This window comes from Phodopus roborovskii, unplaced genomic scaffold (assembly GCF_943737965.1).
Source record: "Phodopus roborovskii unplaced genomic scaffold, PHOROB, whole genome shotgun sequence".
Classification (NCBI taxonomy): domain Eukaryota; kingdom Metazoa; phylum Chordata; class Mammalia; order Rodentia; family Cricetidae; genus Phodopus; species Phodopus roborovskii.
The window spans coordinates 75,701,626-75,722,451 of NW_026126418.1; the positions used below are offsets into that span (position 1 = coordinate 75,701,626).

The 20,826-nt window shown below is 42.1% G+C and overlaps 1 protein-coding gene across 1 annotated transcript; it reads right to left on the reverse strand.

Annotated features, from left to right (window-relative positions):
* Positions 1-2,179: 2,179 nt before the first annotated feature.
* Positions 2,180-20,057, reverse strand: Psmd5 (proteasome 26S subunit, non-ATPase 5). The gene is made up of 10 exons (XM_051185277.1): positions 19,885-20,057; positions 16,341-16,485; positions 15,406-15,519; positions 14,784-14,912; positions 12,038-12,147; positions 11,407-11,549; positions 8,658-8,849; positions 7,550-7,659; positions 5,414-5,554; positions 2,180-3,215 (listed from the first exon to the last, which is right to left on the reverse strand). The coding sequence occupies exons 1-10, from the start codon at positions 20,055-20,057 to the stop codon at positions 2,958-2,960; spliced, it is 1,515 nt and encodes a 504-aa protein (XP_051041234.1). The 3' UTR covers positions 2,180-2,957.
* Between the last annotated feature and the right edge of the window lie 769 nt (positions 20,058-20,826).

Sequence of the window (20,826 nt, forward strand, 5' to 3'; positions counted from 1 at the left end):
TGCTTCCTAGACAGCTCATTACCATGGAAGAGACCTAGAACAATGTGATTGGTGGCCACCTGTGTGAGTGTGGAGCAGTGTGGAGAAGCATCAGAACAGAGCTGCTAGTTAGCGCACCATAGTAGGGACTCTATCTTGTTTCCTAAGCTTGGGGGCTGTGAAACCTTGGAATTAGGATCAGCAATGTGGATATATACAGCATTTCTCAGCAATATGGAATACAAGGCTGCTTACTGGTGGTGGTTGTGATGATATCTCAGGTGCTGGTGGTAGGAGTGTGGACAACTCTAAGAGTGTCTGTGGACCAGTTTCTAAAGGTTTGAGAGATATGGCAACTTTCCTCCCAAAGAACTTTAATAGCATAGTAGTCATTTCTGTAGGTACAGTGGGGAAACAGTACTGCTCTGACCCCCTCTTTAGGGTCCACTGGCAGAAATAAATATTGGTTATTCAGGAGACAAGACATACCTGGACCTGTGTCGTCTTTACACCTGGCCATTCGCCATTCTGCTGGTGTTTGTTTTGCCCTCAAGCCTTCTCCAGGCTGTTTCAGTTCGTGAAGACCCCCCCCCCCCACACGTACGTTATGCCTTCATCACGAGTGCCTCCAGAGACCACCAGGAGTCCAAGTTTGTATGCAAAATCAAAGAGCCTTTATTATAAGTTCCAGCTTGGGCTCTCTACCCATTCTGACACAGTGGTTGGATCTGGGAAAGCATTGAGCTCAGCAATGGTAGGGTTTTTAAGCAGTAAAGGATGGGGGGGGGAGGGGAGATAGTGGAATGTTGGATTCAGTTGGGGGTTGAACTTGTGATTGGGCAGGAGTGAGGTAACAAAAGCCTTGTCAAGCAGGGACTGGTATTGGTGCTACTGTAAGAAAACTGGCAACCTATATACAAGTTAGGTAAGCTATTCTTAATGCTCTGGAGAAGCTAGTACTTGTCTCAATTCTGATTGGTCCCCCACAGGGTAGTCTGTGGCTTTTCCTGGTTATTATAAGGGTGAAGCCTAATCCTAGTATTTTTAGTCTGCAGCCTGTCATGTTAAATCTGGCCTCTTTGAACATACCTTGTGTATTAAATGCAAAATAGTTAACTTATAGCTCTTATTAAATTTGAAAAAAAAAAAAGCACAACAAAAGCAGAATGAGAGATGGGTGTGACGGTGCACACCTTTAATCCCAGTATTTGGGAGGCAGAGGCAGGTGGAACTCTGAGTTTGAGGTCAGCCTGGAGATGGATAGCAATAATCACTGTACAACATCTGCACATATATATAATGCCATCAAAAAGTACACTTACAATGGCTATATTTTATTTCACCATGTGATATAAATGTATATATGTTTATTTTACTACAATCAAAAGTTAAAGGAGGCCAGGTGGTGGTGGCACACCCCTTTAATCCCAGCACTCTGGAGGCAGAGGCAGGTGTATCTATGAGTTCAAGGTCAGCCTGGTGTACAGAGTGAGTTCCAGGACAGCCAGGGCTATTACACTGAGAATCCCTGTCTCAGATAAAAACAAAAACAAACACAAATAAAACAAAACCCCACAACTACTAGAACAGAAAAGTTCAGGGGAAAAACCCAACATCATGAATATCATTCAAGCGTAAGTCTCTCTGAGTATTTCCTAACAGGAAATATCTGACTGTAGCTTGAGATATTGGAAGTAAAGAAACTATCGGTATGGAAAAAGGAAACTCAGAGACAACAGAGAAATGATACAACTGGACCAGAATTTCAGTTCCTTGAGAATCATGTCATAGGAAGGCATGACTTATCAACCTTACCACAGCCTAAAAGAATTACTTCCTGGTTCTAAATTGGTCACTGCCAAGCTCATGCAGAACTGATTTCAGTGTGTAGAGAGCCTTACTGTTTACAGAGAACACGGGAAAAAACAGGCAGAAGAGAACCGTCTGTAAGCCAATGAGACGGCATCTCAGTTGCATACATTGTCTTCTCTATTCTGACTTTCATGGATCAGAGAATTACCCCCAAAACCTTCACAATAATGACCCACCAATGAAGCAACAGTTAACTGAACTGTCTGGTTAAGGCTCATTTCCCTTTCTCTCTCGTAATGAAACACCATAAAATTGACAAATAGCAGAAGTACCAATCCCAAACAAATTTTAGAGATTTTCATTTTCAAAGGAAAAAGTAACCAAGAAATCTTATTAAAACCATTTATTCCTTGTGTACAAATAACACAATTTGATGATTCCAAATGACATATTTTTCAGAAACTATTCAAGAATTCCAAGGAGAAACTTTGGCCAGCCCACCTAAGTAGGTGCCCAGGCCAGCCCATGAGCATGCGTGGCAGGAACTTCTTCCCTGAGCCAAGCCTGTCTCTATCCCAGAGACTGCTGACAAGACACCTGACCCAGAGACACCAATGAAGGACAACGCAGTAGACTCAGCTGCCTGAGCCAATAGGACCATGGGTGGTGATATAAAGGCAGGCCTAACTTCCTCAATAAATGAGTCTGCAGCATGCTCTGCTACTCACTGACTCCCAGTGCCTGAGTTGTTGGTGCTGTGTCTTCTTATCCCCACCCCCAAGGGGTCTCTGAGCAGAGATGAGATCAGATGGGGGGGGGAAGTGGTGAAATCAGAATCATTTTTTCATTTTATTTTTAGGTGAGGTCATGAGTGTGTCCATGGAAGCTTTCTGAGAAAACCAACCTTTGACCCTGCAGCAGAGACTGCATCACCCAGAGGACCAGCAGGGAAAAGCTTACTGCTCTCCTAGTTATGCTGATGTGTTCACTGCAAGGTGTCTGGTCCACAACACATTTATGTAGGGACAGCACTGCTGATTAAGGCTGCACCAGACACAACATGATAGCACTGGAGGAGGAAGCCCCTGCTCTCTGAAACACAGATGGAATCATATGCCTTGACAAACTCTGGTCAAAACAGGGTCTTCTGTCCTAACCTAAAGAAATCAATCCGCTCCTTCCACTGCTGTCGTGGCAACAGGTTTCACATAGTATGGACCTTCACTTAGGTAGGTTCTGAGTCTCAAGTAATTTGAGTTCCCAAAGATCTCTGCAATGGTCTTGGAATTGGCAAGTGCTTTTACCAGTTCATATTTGGCATCCTTTGAAGCTTTGTCATGTTCCACAGACCGGTCCATCACAAATTCTACAAAACCTGGACTGTTAAACATAAGTTTCTGAGCCCAGGGCTGGTTTGCAATAGCCTGAAATTGAAGGCAGAAAGAGAATACAATTCATCTAGGCCTTAAGAAGGCAAGTCCATTAGTGGAACAACAACACAATACTCAGAAATACACTTGGCAGCACAAACCTTACAGGCACCACCCTTGGTCCAAGTAAACAAACTCCTGAGAAACATATTTTAAATAACATTACATATTAAAAGCTTTGTATACTTTGTTCACAGTGTTCATCACAATGCAAAAGCTTTAAATGTCTAATAATGGACCCAATTAAGTAAACTATGGCTCACTGCGATAAAACCTTAAGACTTAATTATTTATAAAGAACACCCAATGTCAGGAGTAAATCTACCATTCGTGTGAAAGACAGAGCAGTGGTTCTCACCTTTCCTAACGCTGCAATCCTTTAATATAGCTCCTCCTGTTGTGGTGACTCCAACTATAAAATTATTTCATTGCTACTTCATAACTGCAATTTTGCTACTGTTATGAGTCATAATATAAATACTACTGGAGATAAAGATTTGCCAAAGGGAAAGTGAGCCACAGTAAGAGAACTGCTGACATAGATCTGATTTCTAGACAACACTAAAATAAGGTACAAAAATAAAGAGCAAAACCAGAGAAGACAATGTTGCTTCAGGGACACTCTTGAAATGGAGTTTGTCTGTGTACTCCTGGCTGTCCTAGAACTCACTCTGTAGACCAGGTTGGCCTTGAACTCAGAGATCCGCCTTCTTCTGCTTTCCAAGTGCGTCACCACAACCCAGCATAGTCACTCTTAAACTTGGTCACAAGAGAATCCTCTTGGGGAATGTTCACTGTAGCATAATTTGTAACATGCATCTAAATCCTCCTTTGCAGGAGAATGACACATTGTGCCTAAGCCAACAGAATGAGGATTTTCTATTGGCCTATTTTAAATCAGATGCACTTTAAAACTAAAACCTAATTATGTATGATCCGCCCTGAAAGCAGTAGAACCATCAGCACTGGCCTGTGAACACTGCACCCATGACAGTTAGACTTAGGAAAGAGGACCATGAGTGTGATCAGGCAGAGTACTGAGCATACACCAGCAACTCTCCTCTGGAAACACTGTACTCCAAGTGAGTCAATACTAAAACTAAGACCAAATAAAAAGCACGAAAACTGTGGGATTTGAAATTTCCTATTTTTCAGTTTCTCAAATTTTAAAATAATGAATCAGCAACCTACATGTTTATCAAAATCTCATTACTACATTTAGAATGTTTCCAGCCTCATTTCTTCCTCAGGCTGGCAGCATCAGCCCCCCCCCCCCCACACACACACATCAGAGCGTCAGAAGAACAAGAACTAAGGCTGTGAGACATCAACACAGATAGCTGTTTCCAAGGTAAGGCATCCTGAAGCACTTTTAAAGTCTTACTGTTTTAGACCTTACAGGAACACATGTGTTCCTTAAACATGCTTTAGGAAATCTGCCTCTCTCATTTCCACTCAGTATGGCCTAATGTGCGTCCTGGGATTGGGATAAAACCACTAATCTGATTACACTAGCCAGGATGACTGGTACACTGCAAAGTGCTAGGGCTAAAAAAGGTAAACAGGGGAAGGAGTTAATAAACATTTCAACATAATAATAAAGCATCACAGGTATAATCCATACCTTAAATATAATTTTATAATGAATTTTATAACTCTATTGATGGTCTGGCTCCCTCCACAGACTGGCAGTTTCAGAAAAGGCTCAACCTCTAACAGGGTAGGAAAACTCAGTTTGTTGAATGAACATATCACCTATGAGAACGAGTATCAATTAACTCCACTGTATAGACTCAGGTTCTCAAGCAAAGTCAGCAAAGAATGCTGACAACGGTGAGAAAGCACAGGAAAGGTGGGAGGTCAGAAACCAGTCACCTTAGTCACCTGAGCACCAAGTGCAGAAGGGACAGCAGGAATTAAGTCAGGAAAGAGACCAGGGCAAGGTCAGCAGAGTTCAGGAGGTGGGATTAATCTGCAATTAATTAGCTAATGTGTAATCTGTATCCAACAGTAGCTTGTTCTACCTCAAACAACATCAGATACCTTTACCTGATAACCTGTTGCCATGTGTCTTCCTCACTGGCCCTGCAGTAGCAGGGGCAGAAACTGTTGTGTGCATGCACAGATGCAGTGGCTAGCTCATTCTGAGTGCTCTGTGTTGAGCTGGCAGTCACTAAGGAGAGAATACCTACTGTGAACACTTTTAAGGCAGCACAGTGTAGTTCAGGGAAGGGTTGGTTACTGATGCCACGGAAGAGCTCCAGGGAGTCTTGAGATAAGGAGGAAAACCAGGATTCTGCCATCCTCAGGAAGTCCTCAGTCTGCTGTTCAGGCTACAAGACAGAAAGGAAAACGCTCACGACAAGGTTAGCATATCTGGAGAAAGGCTAGCAGCTATGGTGCAAAGAGCCTTGTATGAATGGCACCAAGGAGCTACCCTTGGAGAACTCATCCCCAAATCTAGCCCAGAGAGTCCCTACTTTTGTTGGAAGGGATGAAATAATCCCTAGGTTCTCCTTAGTTCTATTATACCACTTTACATTTACACATTAGTAATCAGGCTGCTGAGATGGTTCAATGGGCAAAAGCACTTGCTGTGTAAGCTTGATGGTCTGAGTTCAATCCCTGGATTTTATATAAAAGCAGGAAGAATTGACTTCGAAAAGCTGTCCTGACCCTCACATGTGTACTATGGCATGTGTGCCCATACATATGCACCTTCCTCCATCCCTCCTTCTCGCATACACAATAATAAATAAAATTTAGGAGGCAAGGAGAGGGTTATGTGTAAGCTAACCAAAAATAAAGAAGACCTTCCACCATCCATTTTAAAGGAATTTGAATGGTGGTACCCTGCATGAGTGGACAATGCTGTTCCCAGAAGAAACAGGTTACTAAATGAAAACCTCAGTGACTCCCTATAAGTTAACTGGGAGATCCCAGAGACCCCCCCCCCCACACACAAATTAAAACAAGCTATGCCTATTGCTCTTGGTTGCCCACCATAATTACATGGTAAAAGGCCCCCAGACTTTAAGACACAGAGAAATCAATGACTAGGAAACTTTGGTTCAGCTGACTATCTTCCATAGTACCAAAAGGAAGAAGAGACATCAGTGTCTTCACAAGTACTGAAGGCTACAGATTGACTTTCAAAGATGTGTCCACGGTATAGACTGCAATGACTGTTATGAGGATAACCACCTCTGACAGGGTCCAAGGACAGCGCCACAAGTCAGAATTCATGCTTGGCACTGTAAATCTTATCAAAGGCCAGAGCTGGGGGCTGGAGAGATGACTCAGAGGTTAAGATGATCTTTTTGAGGACCCAGGTTCGATTCCCAGCACCCACATGGAGGCTCATAACCACCTATAATTCCAGTTCCAGGGATCCAATGCCCTTTCCTGGCCTCCAAGGGCACTGCACAGAGGTGGACCTACTACTACTGCTGTTTGCTAACTGGTTCATTCATACTCTTAGATTTATGATGGCTCCAACTTCGGTCAGAGATGCTTAGCTTTGTAGTGGGCAGTGCTCACTGAGGACACATGACTTAACTGCTAAGCCAAAAATAAGAGCTCTAGCAATCCCCAACTCTCCAATGTGCAGGGAACTCTGCAGGAGAGAGGATGAAAGAGTGTGGAAGCTGGGGTTGGGGAGGAGCCATGACATGCTAACCTCTGGACAGAGAGTGATAGCAACACTCAGATCCCTAGTAGCTGTGGTTACCTGCACAAGCTTAAACCTGCCAAAATCCCCATACAGATGAGGTAGAGCTATAGGCAGCTGACAGCAGCCAGAGAACGGACAGCCTTTGCAAGTATGGTTATGATCTCATACTCCTGTGCACAATGGGCACCACTAATTGGACTCAGTGGTTATGAAAGATGAGAGGGAGAAAGACAGACAGACATACATGAAGTTTGGAGGAGGGCACTGGAGGAACACGGAGGGGCTGTTAAAGAAGAGTGGATACAATCAAAATGTACGTATACATGTATGAAGCTCAAAGAATTAATTAAAAAAAAGTCTAAAATTTTTTCATGTAATGAGTCATATAGTGAAATTATCATCTTCTTTGTGTTGTTTTTTTTTGAGACAGGGTTTCTCTATGTAACCCTGTCTGTCCTAGAACATACCAAGTAGACCAGGCTGGCCTGGAGCTCAGAGATCCGACTGCCCCTGCCTCTTAAGTGCTGTGATTAGAGGTGTGTACCACCTTTATCACAGCATGACACCCATGTGAACATTAACCTAACTAGTGCCAAGCTGACTCATCCTCCCAAACATAACCCACTGCCCTTCAGTTATTTCTCCATCTACTCACTGGTAAATAAAGAAGACAGGAAACTGCATCCAAACATCTAGTTTTTAGCTCTGTAGAAGCGTTCTTTGCTTGATAACCTATTCTTGTGAGGAGGTGTTCAAAGCGGGTTCCTGTGAAGGATAATGGTGAGAGAACATAAAACATACCATTTTAACCATCTTAAACACAGTTAGTGCTACTAATGACACTAAGATTGCTGTGCAACCATCACCATCTAGAATGTCTCCAACAACCCAGACTGATGCTCTGTACCCACTCTCCCTTCTCTCATGCCCTGGTATGCACTCTCCACTTTCTGTTTCTATGAACCTGACCTCCCTATGTGCATATTATAATCTTGTCTGTGAAATCATGTAGTATTCATCTTCCAAGCCCGGCTTTCTTCTCTTAGCATAATGCCTTCAAACTTCCTCTAGGCTGCAGTTTGTGTCACAATTTCATACTTTTACAAGATTCCACCAAATGCAATCCAGCAATGCACACTGGTTTCCAATTATTTAGAGCAGACTAATACTGCTATGACAAGAATATACAGACATCTGATTGAGCCTGTGCTTTCCATGTTGTTTAGTTCATATCTAGAAGTGGAATTGCTGGCTCATGGTAAATTTTTTTTTCTTTTCTTTTTTTTTTTTTTTTTTGAGACAAGGTTAGCCTGTGGCTTTGGAGGCTGTCCTGGAACTAGCTCTTGTAGACTAGGCTGGCCTTGAACTCACAGAGATCCACCTGCCTCTGCCTTCTAAGTGCTGGGATTAAAGGAGTGCACCACCACTGCTTGGCCATGTTAATTCTATGTTTAATTTTTATTTAGTTTATACTGTTTTCTACATTAATTGTACCATTTCATAGTCTGATCAAAAAAGTTTTTCAACATCTGAACACTTGTTATGCTTTTTAATTAAAAAAAATTAATGACATCCTAATAGGTGTGAAGTGGAAAAGGCAAATATCCTTTCATGAATTGTGATTATCAACCTAAAACACAAAAAGAGGGATGTGCTCAGAGATTATGTGACAGATCCCAAACAGCATTTCACTTGTACAGGACTGGCTGAAAGGCTGCAGTCTGCACAAGCATCTTACAAAAGCCAAGAGAAGTCATACCAACCTGCCTTCTGTAAAACCTGTTTTCCTTCAACACTGGATCCCAGGATTCCGACCGTGTCCACAGCTACACCAATCATGGTGGGGTCCTGACTGTCTGCCATTTCAAACACTTTCTCCAGAAAGACAGGGTAGCGCTCACAGATTTGTTGAGGACTATCCATGACAGCCAGGTTTCCAAAGAACTTCACAAACCCTAAATATATTAATAAAAAATAAATTTTAACAGCACAAATTGGGGACCCCATGTTTCTACAGGAATACTAATAAATGCAGGCCAGAAAGAGGAGACAGACAAGTACTGTGTTGTCTACAGAGCAGAGCCAAAAAGGAAATTGTAAGACCCATAAGATGTGATTCTGAGAGAACCGAAACCCCAATGTGTCAATGGAGCTCAGGAAGCAGAGATGCATCTGTGAGTTCTAGGCCAGCCTGGTCTATATAGTGAGTTACAGTCAGGGAGAGAGGGAGGGAAGGAAATGGAGGGCAGAGAGAGGGAGACAGGGAGAGGAAGAGGGAGATAAAGAGAGACACTGAAGGTGAGGGAGAGGAAGGAAACACGTGTGCACTGATGGATAGCAGTGATGTGCAGGCAAGCTTGAAGACATGATTGGAAGAAACTGTTAGAGAGGTGCATACACTAATAAAATACAGCAGTCCACCTCAGGGAGCACAATCCTCCAGCTAGTACAAGTGTTCCATGAAAACCAATCAACTTGTCTTGGAATGAAATGGGTGGAGTGGACCCTCTAGCATCTCACTTCAGAGACTGTATGAATCTGGTACACATTGTAAATACTGTTATTGGTATTTTGATTTACTTTTCACTGAACTTTAAAACCATCTATGTTCTCATAACATCAGTGCAATCTTCCCTGGGCAAAAGATTCCACCTCACTGAGGGGTTCCGAGTATATTTGCTTGCTTATTTATTTATTTAGTTTTTCAAGACAGAGTTTTTCTGTGTAGCCTTGGCTGTCCTGGAACTCAACTCTATAGATAAGGGTGGCCTCGAACTCACAGAGATCCACCTGCCTCTGCCTCCTGTGTAGTGATATGTTACTTATAATTTATTAAAGCTTCAGAAAGGATTCAGAAAGCAAAGTCAGCCACAAGCCATAGAAGCCAGGCACACACCTTTAATCCCAGCAGCCAGAAGCTAGGAGGTGGTGCACACCTTTAATCTTAGGACTCAGGATTAAGAGATAATCAGATCTCTCTGAGTTCAAGGCAATCCAGGGATGTATGAGATTGAATCAGTCTAAAAGAATAACAGATCAAACACCTTTAATCCCAGCACTAGAGGGGCATAAAGGACAGGAGCAAGTATTCAGTAGGAGGCATTCATTTTCTAGCCACATTGAGGAAAGGTTACAGTCTGAGGCTTGGTGAGAGCTCAGCCTGAGATAGCAGTAAGAGCTAGTGGCCAGCTGCTTTGCTTTTCTGATATTTGGCTTGAAGTTTGAACCCCAGCATCAGTTTCTGGGTCTTTTATTAATTCGTGCTACATCATGAGTGTTGGGATTAAAGACATGAGCCACTACTGCCTGGCGCCTATCTTTTTTAAAAATCAACTTTTTAAACTAACAAATAAAAAAGTATAAGCTATTATGATTATCACATGTGGAAATATATTTGCACTGTAATATATCCTAGGCAAACAAAATTTGACAGAATACATTGTTAACAGTTATCACCTTGTACTTGTTCCTGGTACTTTGAATGTTCTAACAGCTATACAGATATGCCCTAGTAGCCCCTGTAATCACTAACCTATTCCTGAGTTTAACTTTTCTAGATTATACATGTAAGTAAGATCACCTAGTATGCATTTCATTCACCATGTCTGTTCTTCAGGCTCAACCAGTGTGCAAATGACGGGATCTCTATTTTTGAGGCTGCATAGCATTCCACTGTATATACAGTCCATATCTTGTCCATTGAAAATGCTGCAGCCTGTCCTGAAACTCGCTCTGTAGACCAGGCTGGCCTCGATGCTGGGACTAAAGGCATGCGCCACAAACGCCCGGCTAGTCCACATGTCTTTACAGGAGTAGGATGGGTGTTTTAATTACGAAGTATTCTTTTTTCAGATGCTATCACGATGGGAGTGTTTCCTTGAGTTCTCTTTGAACAGTTTGTTAATGTCATAGGCTACGAATCCTGTATGCTGCTGCTGATCCTACAACTTCACTGATTTCATTTCTTAGCTGTGACAGTTTCTGAGTGGAGTCTTTGACGCATTCTGCATGTATGATCATGTCACCCACCCCTATAGACAGGAATAATTTCTTATCTTCCTCTTGGATTTAGATACCTTTTTTTTCCTTTCCCAACATGTCTAGGATTTCCCACATTACACTGAACAGAAGTAGTAAGAAAGGGATCACTGCTCCTGATCTTAAAGGAAAGGCTTTCAACTTCTGACACTTGAACACATCATCAGCTACAGATTTGTCACTCATGGCCTGTACTGTGTTAAAATGCATTTCTTCTTTTACACTAGTTAACCGAGCTGTCATAAAAGGATGTTGGAATTTTTATCAGATGTATCTTTGGTATCTGCTGGTATGTTTTAGTCCTTCACTTAGTAATCTGGTGTATTCTATTGGTGGACATGGGTTCACTGAGTCATTCGATGGTGACTCGTGATCCCTTCACTTGACTACTGGCAGCTGTGGATGTCCTGTACAGGAAGCTGTACTAAGAAGGGTGATCCTGACCTTCAGATGCCCATGTAACTCAGCTCTCACCTGGCAAATAGAAGCCAGAGAAAGGGTCTGAATCTGCTCCAACAATTATATTAGATATCTGGTCAATGACTCCTTCCTGAGCAAGGTATTGTCGTCCATGATGGGTATATGCTAGTGATGTCACCATTTCTATACAGGTGGCTCTAAAATCAAAAAGGATAAAAATGGAGAACATTTTAAAACGGCTTTCACACTAGTTCTATTTTAATTTTCCCCACTAAATCTGATGGCCCATGTCCTGGCTTCCTTTTCAGATGAGGACACAAGAGCAACACTATTTTCCTAATTTGGAATCACTTGTTACAGTGGAGTTCAAATTTGAGGCCTGACCTTCAGACTGGAGACCCACTATTTCTCTAACAGCTATAACATACTAAGCAAAGAGCACACTTGCCCAGGATTAGAGGATATGGTCACATGAAAACAGCTAAAACTTCTCGCAGGGCTTTGCCAAGCTCAATATGTCATGATATAATGTGTGATTTCCTAGAATGCTTCCTGAATATAAACAGCAGTCCTGAGACTGCAAACTGTGTACAGTCTCCAACAGCACAACCCACTTAAGACCCACAGTTGCTTTCTGACATTCCAAAAAAGGCATTTATCTCTTAAGAAGGCTGAGTCCACACACCTGACCAGCACGTCCTCACCCGTCAGCTCTCTCAGGAGCTGGGTCACCAGCCCACTTGTGGTACAGTAGTTTAAAGATTCTGACGACACAGAAGAAATCTCTACAATTAGCTGAAAGAACAGAGAGACAAAAGGTCAAAACAATCCCAAAACCACTAGATCTCACTTAAGTTAAATGCTGAACTATGCACTATATTTGTAATTGAGTTCTCTCTCTTCCCTTTTTTTTTTTTTTTTTTTTTTTTTTTCTCTCGAGACAGGATTCCTCTGTGTAGCCCTGGCTGTCCTGGAACTCACTTTGTAGACCATGCTGACCTCAAACTCACTGAGCTCCACCTACCTTTGCCTCCCAAGTGATTAAAGGTGTGCACAACCACTACCTGGCTGTAATTGAGTTCTTAACAATTCATGATGCTTCTAGGAAAACTTCACTGAACATAAAACAAATTGCTCTGGCAGAGAAATAGTCCACATCTAGGTATATGTGTAATTCCACCAAGAAACCATTACTAAGGGCATTAAAGCTTGCACCATCAATAAATGTAAAAATGAGTCCCCCCCCACCCCTCAGTAAGAGAGCACTTGTCTAATATGTACAAGGCATGTATCTTAAACGCCACAAAACAAAACAAACAATATGTATCTGTCTGTCACATCTTCGTCTGATAAGCATGTTCTGAAGTTGAATGACAAAGGATGCTGAAAGGGTTTAAGCAGAGAAGTGGTAAATCAGGAATTTGCTTTTTACATCTTTATTTGGTTATTTATTTTGTGGAGGGGAGTGTGTGTGAATGAAGCGAGGTGGGGACCAGAAAGCAACTTGTGAGAGTTGGTTCTCTCCTTCTGCCATAAGAATTCTGAGGACCAAATTCAGGTCATCAGGCTTGGTAGCAGGTGACTTTCCTCACTGGCCCAAAGATCATTCTTCTTCTATATACTACAAACATCATGCTGAACACCACAAATATACACAATTTAGTGTATTAATTAAAATACAAATTTGGGGAAAACAATACTCACTGCACTTAGGAGAAATTAGAGATGATGAGAAAAAAGGAGGGAAATTTATCTGGATGCAAATACAGTGCAGAAAGTTATATTGGTTGGTTATACCAGTGAGGAGGAGACAGCTTCAGTAACTGATGTGAGGACGGGATGTGTGACAAGGAGAAGCCTTTGTGAACAGTGAGCTCAAGGTCCAGACTCAACAAAGAACGACTGGACAGCACAGACCAGGAATTCAGTCCGAGCACAAATGTGACGGGCCAACACTGAGCAAGTGGCTGCATCAAGGTTGAAGTCTTAACTCAGAAGAGAGGTGTGAATTAGAAGTTTATGTACCAAAGTCTTATCACACAGGTGAAAATGGAAACCAAAATCATTAGAATAAATTTGCCTGAGTGTTGTCTTTGTTTTTTTGTTCTTTACTCTTTTGGCTTTTGGGGGAGCCCACCAGCAGCTCCCAAGTATATCACACATAGGCTTATTCTTAGTTATGAGTGCCCGGCTTTAGCTTCTCTTATTTCTAGCCAGCTTTTCTTATCTTTAAATTAACTTGTCTACCTTTGCCCTCTGGGCCTTTATCTTTCTTGCTTCTGTATGTCTTACTTTCCTTCTTACTGTGGGGCTGGCAGGGTGGCTCCTGACGTCCTCCTCTCCTTGTTCTCTTCTTGGTCATTCCTTTTCTTCATTTATCCTTCTATTATTCTGTCTGCCAGCCCCACCCATCCTTGATCCTGCCTCACTATTGGCCATTCAGCTCTTTATTAGACCATCGGGTGTTTTAGACAGGTAAAGAATCAATCACAGCTTCACCAAGTTAAACAAATGCAGCATATACAAAAGTCACACACTTTAAAATAGTATTCTCCAACACTCGAGTATAGAGTGAATGTGAAAGCACATGGGACATCACAATCATCAACAATGATGTCCAGTAAGGAATAATGAGCCAGGAAGCCGAAGAAATAGACAAAGGAACACCAAAGCTCACAAAGCCAGTGTCCTCAGGAAGGAAATAAATTATGTAGTGAGGCATTTAAATTATACATGGCTTCATTTTAGATATGCTACTTATGTGTGTGGACTTGGGTCAAATATTCTTCAATGGTGAGATTAACAACATACAATATTTATTATATTGGTCAATGAGATAGGGGCTAAGAAAGTTGGGCATTAACGTGCTTACATGCATGCATGAGGACCAGTGTTAAAAATGCCCAGTGCAGTGACATGCAATTATAATCCCAATGCTGGGCAGACAAAGACGGGTAGATCCCTGAGCTCACCAGCCAGGCAGCTTAGCCTGATCAGTGGATTCCAGGCCCACAAGACCCTGTCCCAGAGAACAAGACAGATCCAAGGAATGATGCAGACCAACTTCTGGCTTCCACACGCTCACATCTCATACCAAGTGCAAACACACAAAAAGAACTAATGGCAGTGTTTGTGTGAGGTTTAGCAGTGTTTAACAGGAAACTGGTGGGAAGAACAGCCATTTCTTCCCACCACCAGGACTAACACCTTTTCAATGGTGTCCTGTCAAGAGTAATACTTACACCACACTCTAAGTTTGTGAGTATCTCCCTTATCAGGATATGGATGCATCTTGATAATATGAGCACCATATCATATGGTCTAATGCAGACTAACTACTCAATAAATGTGTGCAAGTGAGCCATTTTGCCTTCCTTTGTGCATGTACTACATTGTTTTGAAAGTATCAGAGAGTGTGCTTTTAGTCTCACCTCATATACCCTGTATCGAACGACGTCATTTGTTTTCATTACATTTTTCAAATCATCCAGCAAATTACTTTCAAATAAAGCTTCCAGTCCAGCTTGAGTTAGTGATATTCTTGACAAGGATTTAATAGCCTTATGCAGAAAGAAAATATTTCTTGTCAAAAAAAACACAGAATTTTTACACTTACTTCCTAAGCCTGATATGAAAATTAGTACATAAAATGCCCCAATCTAACAGGTATTCATTCACATTTTAGCTACTGCTATTCATTCATTCATTCTTCTTTTTGAGACAGGGTTTCTCTGTAGCTTTGGAGGCTGTCCTGGAACTAGCTCTAGACCAGGCTGGCCTTGAACTCACAGAGACCCACCTGCCTCTGCCTACCAAGTGCTGGGATTAAAGGCGTGCACCGCTGCCACCATCACCCAGCTGCTACTGTTATTTATAACTGGAAAACACTAAGCAAACAAATATAAGTCTGAGAGACATGTGTCTTAGGAGCTCACTGCTATGTATTTGACATCATTTACATACGGCTGTACATTCAATTCTACCTTAACTCTACAAATCATCCATGAAACTTTCTCTATTGACTTTAGGATACAATGCCTCTACCAAACTCACCGTTTTGGCAACAGATAAATTTTCTCCACCAATGCAATAAACAATTTGTTTTAATAGTTCAGTGTTATTCAGAATCTCAGTAACAGCTTCAGAGTTTTCAACAATTCTTCCAATCTGAAAGAACAAAACAACAAAACAAAACAGTAGAGAGATTCTTCCCAAGGAGAACACACAAATACAGGATATCTATATGTTTTCTAGTTTATAATTATTTTATTAGTTATTACAGCTATTACACAAATTCCTACAAATTCACAATGATCCAAATTCACTAACGCCAAAGGCAAATAGGGTATAGTCATACTTTTAAATGGAAAGGAACAGTAAAGAGTATGTAAAGAATGGAGACAGGTAAATGAAAACAATATAAATCCTAATATGTTAATTTTAGTTACACAAATCTTGGATAAATTACTTTCTTTGAGTTTAATTTTTTAAATTAAGCAACATCAAATAGGAGTACAATGTTTAATTCTTGGGCAGTAAGAAGATTAAAAGAAGATAGGGTAAGCATCTGCTAGTTTCTGGCTTCATAAGGGGAATGGGCAAATATCACCCCGACTGAATACCAATGTAGAGAAGGGGAAGGCTGAAGACTGTCTACTGGGTAACCAGCTGAAGTGCCTAATGTTCTGGCAGGACCCCAGCAGCACGTCACAGAAATGCTACGACAGGATCAGAGTTTCTATCTTAACGCTGGCTAATGAATGTCACACTTAGTTCATGCTTCTACAAAACAATATAATGTAGAAAGGGAACCTTTAAACACTTAAAAATCATTTTCTTCAGAGTAGGCACTCCTTAAAGAAAAACAACGGGTTTGTTTTGTTAACTCAAACAGCAATGGCATGATACCTGGCATGTTGGAGAACTTCAATGAAAAGTTGGCAGAGAACGACTGTGATGCTTCTTGCATTTACTCTAAAATTGCATACCTGGGACAGAGTGAGGGTTTTTACAGAATCATCTGGGTGAGTCAGTCCCCTCTGTAGGTCAACCCTGAGGTTCCTGGCCAAGTGAACTGGCTCTACAGCTTGGAGCAACCTCTCCAGAATGGATACACACAAAGCAGTCTGTTCCCTAAAGGAAACATCACAGAGCTTATTCACATCATGCCAGACTGGAAACAAGCACCTAATGCTTAAAACTTGGCTCTATAACAATTTCTTCCTGAAGATTTTCTCCAAAGTAGTAGTGTCTAGTCACACATTAGACATCTGGTATATATCCATTGTCTGATGACTGTGTTGGGGCCACGGAGACAGACAGGACACATTGTCTAGCTTCAGAGAGCTTATTCTAATAGAAGATACACATACAAAAAGATAGACAGATTACAGGTGAATGCTAGAAACTATAGGAGATTAAAAATAAGTTTGGAAGGTATGGATAAGGATTCCAGGGCCAGTAATGCTGAACTATGTTTTATGGGAGAAAAAAATGGGAATGAGTGATTTAGACAGGTGTTGCAAGCAGATGAAGTAGCAGCATACAAGGAAACAGAGAAATAAGCTACTGCATTAAAACTTCAGAGGAACCTCACAGAACATGTTATGACTGGGGTCAATATTGGAGGTGGGGGGAGAGAGATGGTGAACGGGTAAGATGGATGGTAAAGAAGTGAAACTAAACACCACAGATGCCAGATGCTGATAGTCTCTTATGCTCTTCTTGAACTAAATGCTGGCACTTTCCAGAGAAGCAATGCCAAGTGATGGAGTGGCTTTATGCAAAGAACTAACATAGTGACATTTAGCTTACAGTAATCTCTTGGGGGCTGGGGATGTAATTCAGTGGTACAAATCCTAGGTCCAGTCCCTAATGCCAGAAAGCAGGAAGAATAAACAAATGCACGAAGAAGGAAGATCAAGCCACCATGCAGTGTATCAGAGAGTACAGGAGGAGATGAAGCGAGCCAGTGAAGTGGCAGCCAAGATAGAGAAGGGGTACACAAGAAAACTACCAGAAAGGTAAACCAATCCCAATCTGTCGACTACCCACTGAAGGTATAGATCTTGTTCCAAGAACAATTTATTACAATTTATTTGTCTTTTAATAGGCAATATAAATAAGTGCGCTAACCTATATCTGATGTCAGTACAGAATTAAACTGGCCTAACTTTCCTATTTGTGACAAGAATAAAAAATCAAAAGCCTTAAAAAACAAACACAACTGGGCTAGAGTGATGGCTCAGTGAGTAAAGCACTTGCCAGGTCTTACAGTGAGGACCTGAGTTCAGATTCCCAGAACTCACACAAGCTGGCTGGCTCAGTGAAAAGAAAAAAAAAAAAAAAAAAAAAAAAAGACTTGCTACATAAAGCCCAATGACTTGCAGAAGCCATGGAAAAAGTTGGATAAAGTAGTATGCACCTGACAGGAAATCAGCAGGATGCTCATGGGCCAGCAGAGGCTCTCAACCTGGGGTGTTCAACCCCTTAGAAAACCATGTCATTGGAACACAGACATTTATATTACGATTCACAGCAATAGCAAAATTACAGTTATAAAGAAGCAACAAAAATAATTTTATGGCTGAAGTCACCACAGCATAAGGAACTATATTAAAGGGTCACAACATTAGGAAGGTTGAGATCCACTGGCCTGGAGTAGGATGGGCAGGGGCAGAAAAACACAGAAGGCATGTCTCAACAGTTGGAAGGTAAGAATGGAGCCCTTGAAGGTGCCCCCCCCACAACCTCTCTTGTGAAAAGCATTTTAAAAAGCAGTGATGGGTTAAACTGTATTGTGTATAAATTGCAGATCCTATGTGAACCTTAGCTGACACACAAGCTAGAGGTGGTAAGCTAGAATCATTCTTGTTTGACTTCTACGGTGTTTATCAGTAATCTTAGGTGTTAATTACTTCCCTCACAAAAAGAGTCCATCAACTGAATTAAAATTCCTATCAGCAGAGTCTCTTAGGTGTTCTAGCCAAGATAACAGCAGTGTAATGTGGAGATGGCCAGAAATTATCCAGAGGAGAGCCACTCCCACAAATTGCAACTGGCACTGTAGACATCCAGCTCTAAATTTCCAATAAAACCGCTTTCTAGGTGCCCACCCCATCATGTAGCAAGTCGTCTTTTCCACTTACTCTACTCCCAAACTTCCCAACTTGAGTGCCTGTAGCCAGCCCACATTATGACTTCTCAGTCTTTTCATTTTCAGTGTGAAAAGCTGGCTAGGAGTGGTGTGCACCGGGGGCCCAAGCTAAAGGCCATAAGGCTCATCTTGTATTGAGCATGACTGAGCATGTATTTTATGTACAGTGCTTCAGGAGATGCAGAGATGAAATATGGTTGCTGTCCTTAGAGATGTTTCAAACCACAAAGATGGACACGAACTATAACAAAGGAACTGAGTCCAGAATTGTGAACAGAGACGATAATATCCACTAAGCTGTCTGAGGAACAGTCACTTGCAGGGATGGCTTCCGCTGGGCCTTTGCAGAATAGACCAAGAGGGGGGCATTCTGCTAGAAGCACTGATAAGCATGACTTTAAGAAAGTGCAAGTCATGCCTGAAGAACACATGAGAGGTGAACAGACAAATTTAGTGGAGTAAGTGATAAGTATTAGACTGGAAAAGATAACTGGAAATATACCAGGAAGGGCCCAAATGCCAAACTACATAGTCATGATTTCACACTGAAGGCAAGGATAACCAAGCCAACTGACCCAAGACATTAAACTCTGGTTACAGGGTGAGGACTGCTCAGAGAAGGGAAATAACCATTAAAATAATGGCTGTTAAAACCAACTCAAATGTAGCAAAAGGAGAATGAGAGCTTATATTGAAGAGAGAGGATAAGAGGGGTAAAAAGCCTTCTGAAAGCATTCAGTGTTGATCAAAGAGTTCACAATCTTTTCAAATTAAACAGTCACTTTTCAATTCTGGCTCACATAAAAAAATCCACTAAATGATACAAGATGTTTTTAATTTAATATTACAGGTGCACGTTAAATCAAATGTTGCTATGCTAGCATTGTGACTCCAATTTCCATATTAATAGTTTCTACAGATAATCCTGGGTTATAATCAGTTTATTCTTGCCTGTAGGGAGTATATAACGGACTAAATTACACATATCGGGATCCTAAGCTTTGCAATTTCCTTTTCTAAATCCACATTTTCATATCCACATACACAATTCAAATTTTAAATAGCTGCGCAATGTGATGCAGCAGTAATTTATGTCCTTAATTTGATTGTTTCTACTTTTTTGCTGTCTCAGAAATCTGCTATGACTAACCCTCTAAATACAGTACACTGTAATACAAGTATACAAGCGTTCATACACTGGATGCTGAAATTAAAAGTCATGCATGCAGAAGATCCCCTTTAGAACAGGTGAACCGTCCAGACCTGGTCAACACACACTTGTGGAGTTTTTCCAATGGGACAACCTTCATTTTTCTCCGAAAAACCAGGGGAGCCGTGCCTACCCACCCGTCTCCCCAGCCGCGGGGTTCTCTCACCGATTGTTCTCGTTAAGCAAGGAGAAGAGCGGGCCAAGGCGTAGCTCCGCCGCCTGCTCGCGAAGCTCGTGAAGCGGCACAGCGTACACCACGGACTGCAGCGCACGCAGTTCCTCCAGCGGCGCCTCCAGCCGGGCCACCTCCCTCAGCAGTGTCACGGCCTGGCCCGCCATCTTCCAGGTTCATGTCCTTCCACCCACCTACCAGGTTTGGGAGCCCTTCTCCGAGTCTCGCGAGACCTGAGTGGGTGTAGCCTCCCACCAGTCTGTCAAGTCTCGCGAAGCGAGATTCTTGGGGATTTGCTGAGAGCGGTGCCCGCCCTTAGCCGCTTGGACCTCGGTGCTCTGCTTGGGCAGAGTTACGGTGAGGATGAGGATGCGGATGCGCTGGGAATCAGAGGCATTGCGCGTGTTCTCCTCAAAGGCCTCCGCGGCGGAACGGGGATGGGTGAACCCGAATCCGGCTATGGATGGTTAACCACAAAAGGTACGCGGTCCTACGTCAGGAAGACAGCCGAAACCAAAGTTCCTGAGAACTGGACGCTGGCCTAAATAACAACCTGGACGTGTGCCGCACCGTTTTAACGTCTGTCAGCCAACGGGAAGCTTAAGACACGTTTGGGTCTAGTGTACACAAAGTTTCCGGTCTCTTCAAGATTCTGTGTGTGATGGAATCATCCAAAGGATGGACACTACATTAGTGTTTGGAGTGGAGGAGCAGGCCATAAAGGGCTGGCCTCAGACTCTGAAGGCCATTTGAGAGTTTGTTACATTGTATGCAATACAATTAAATTATTGACTATTGTGTGTGTGTCTGTGGGAGTCTGTCATGATGGATGTGTAGAGGTCAGAAGACAACTTGCTCCCTTTCCGTGACTTGGGTTCTGGGATTGACTCAATTCATCAGATTTGCTGGCAAGCACCTTTACTTCATGAGCTATCT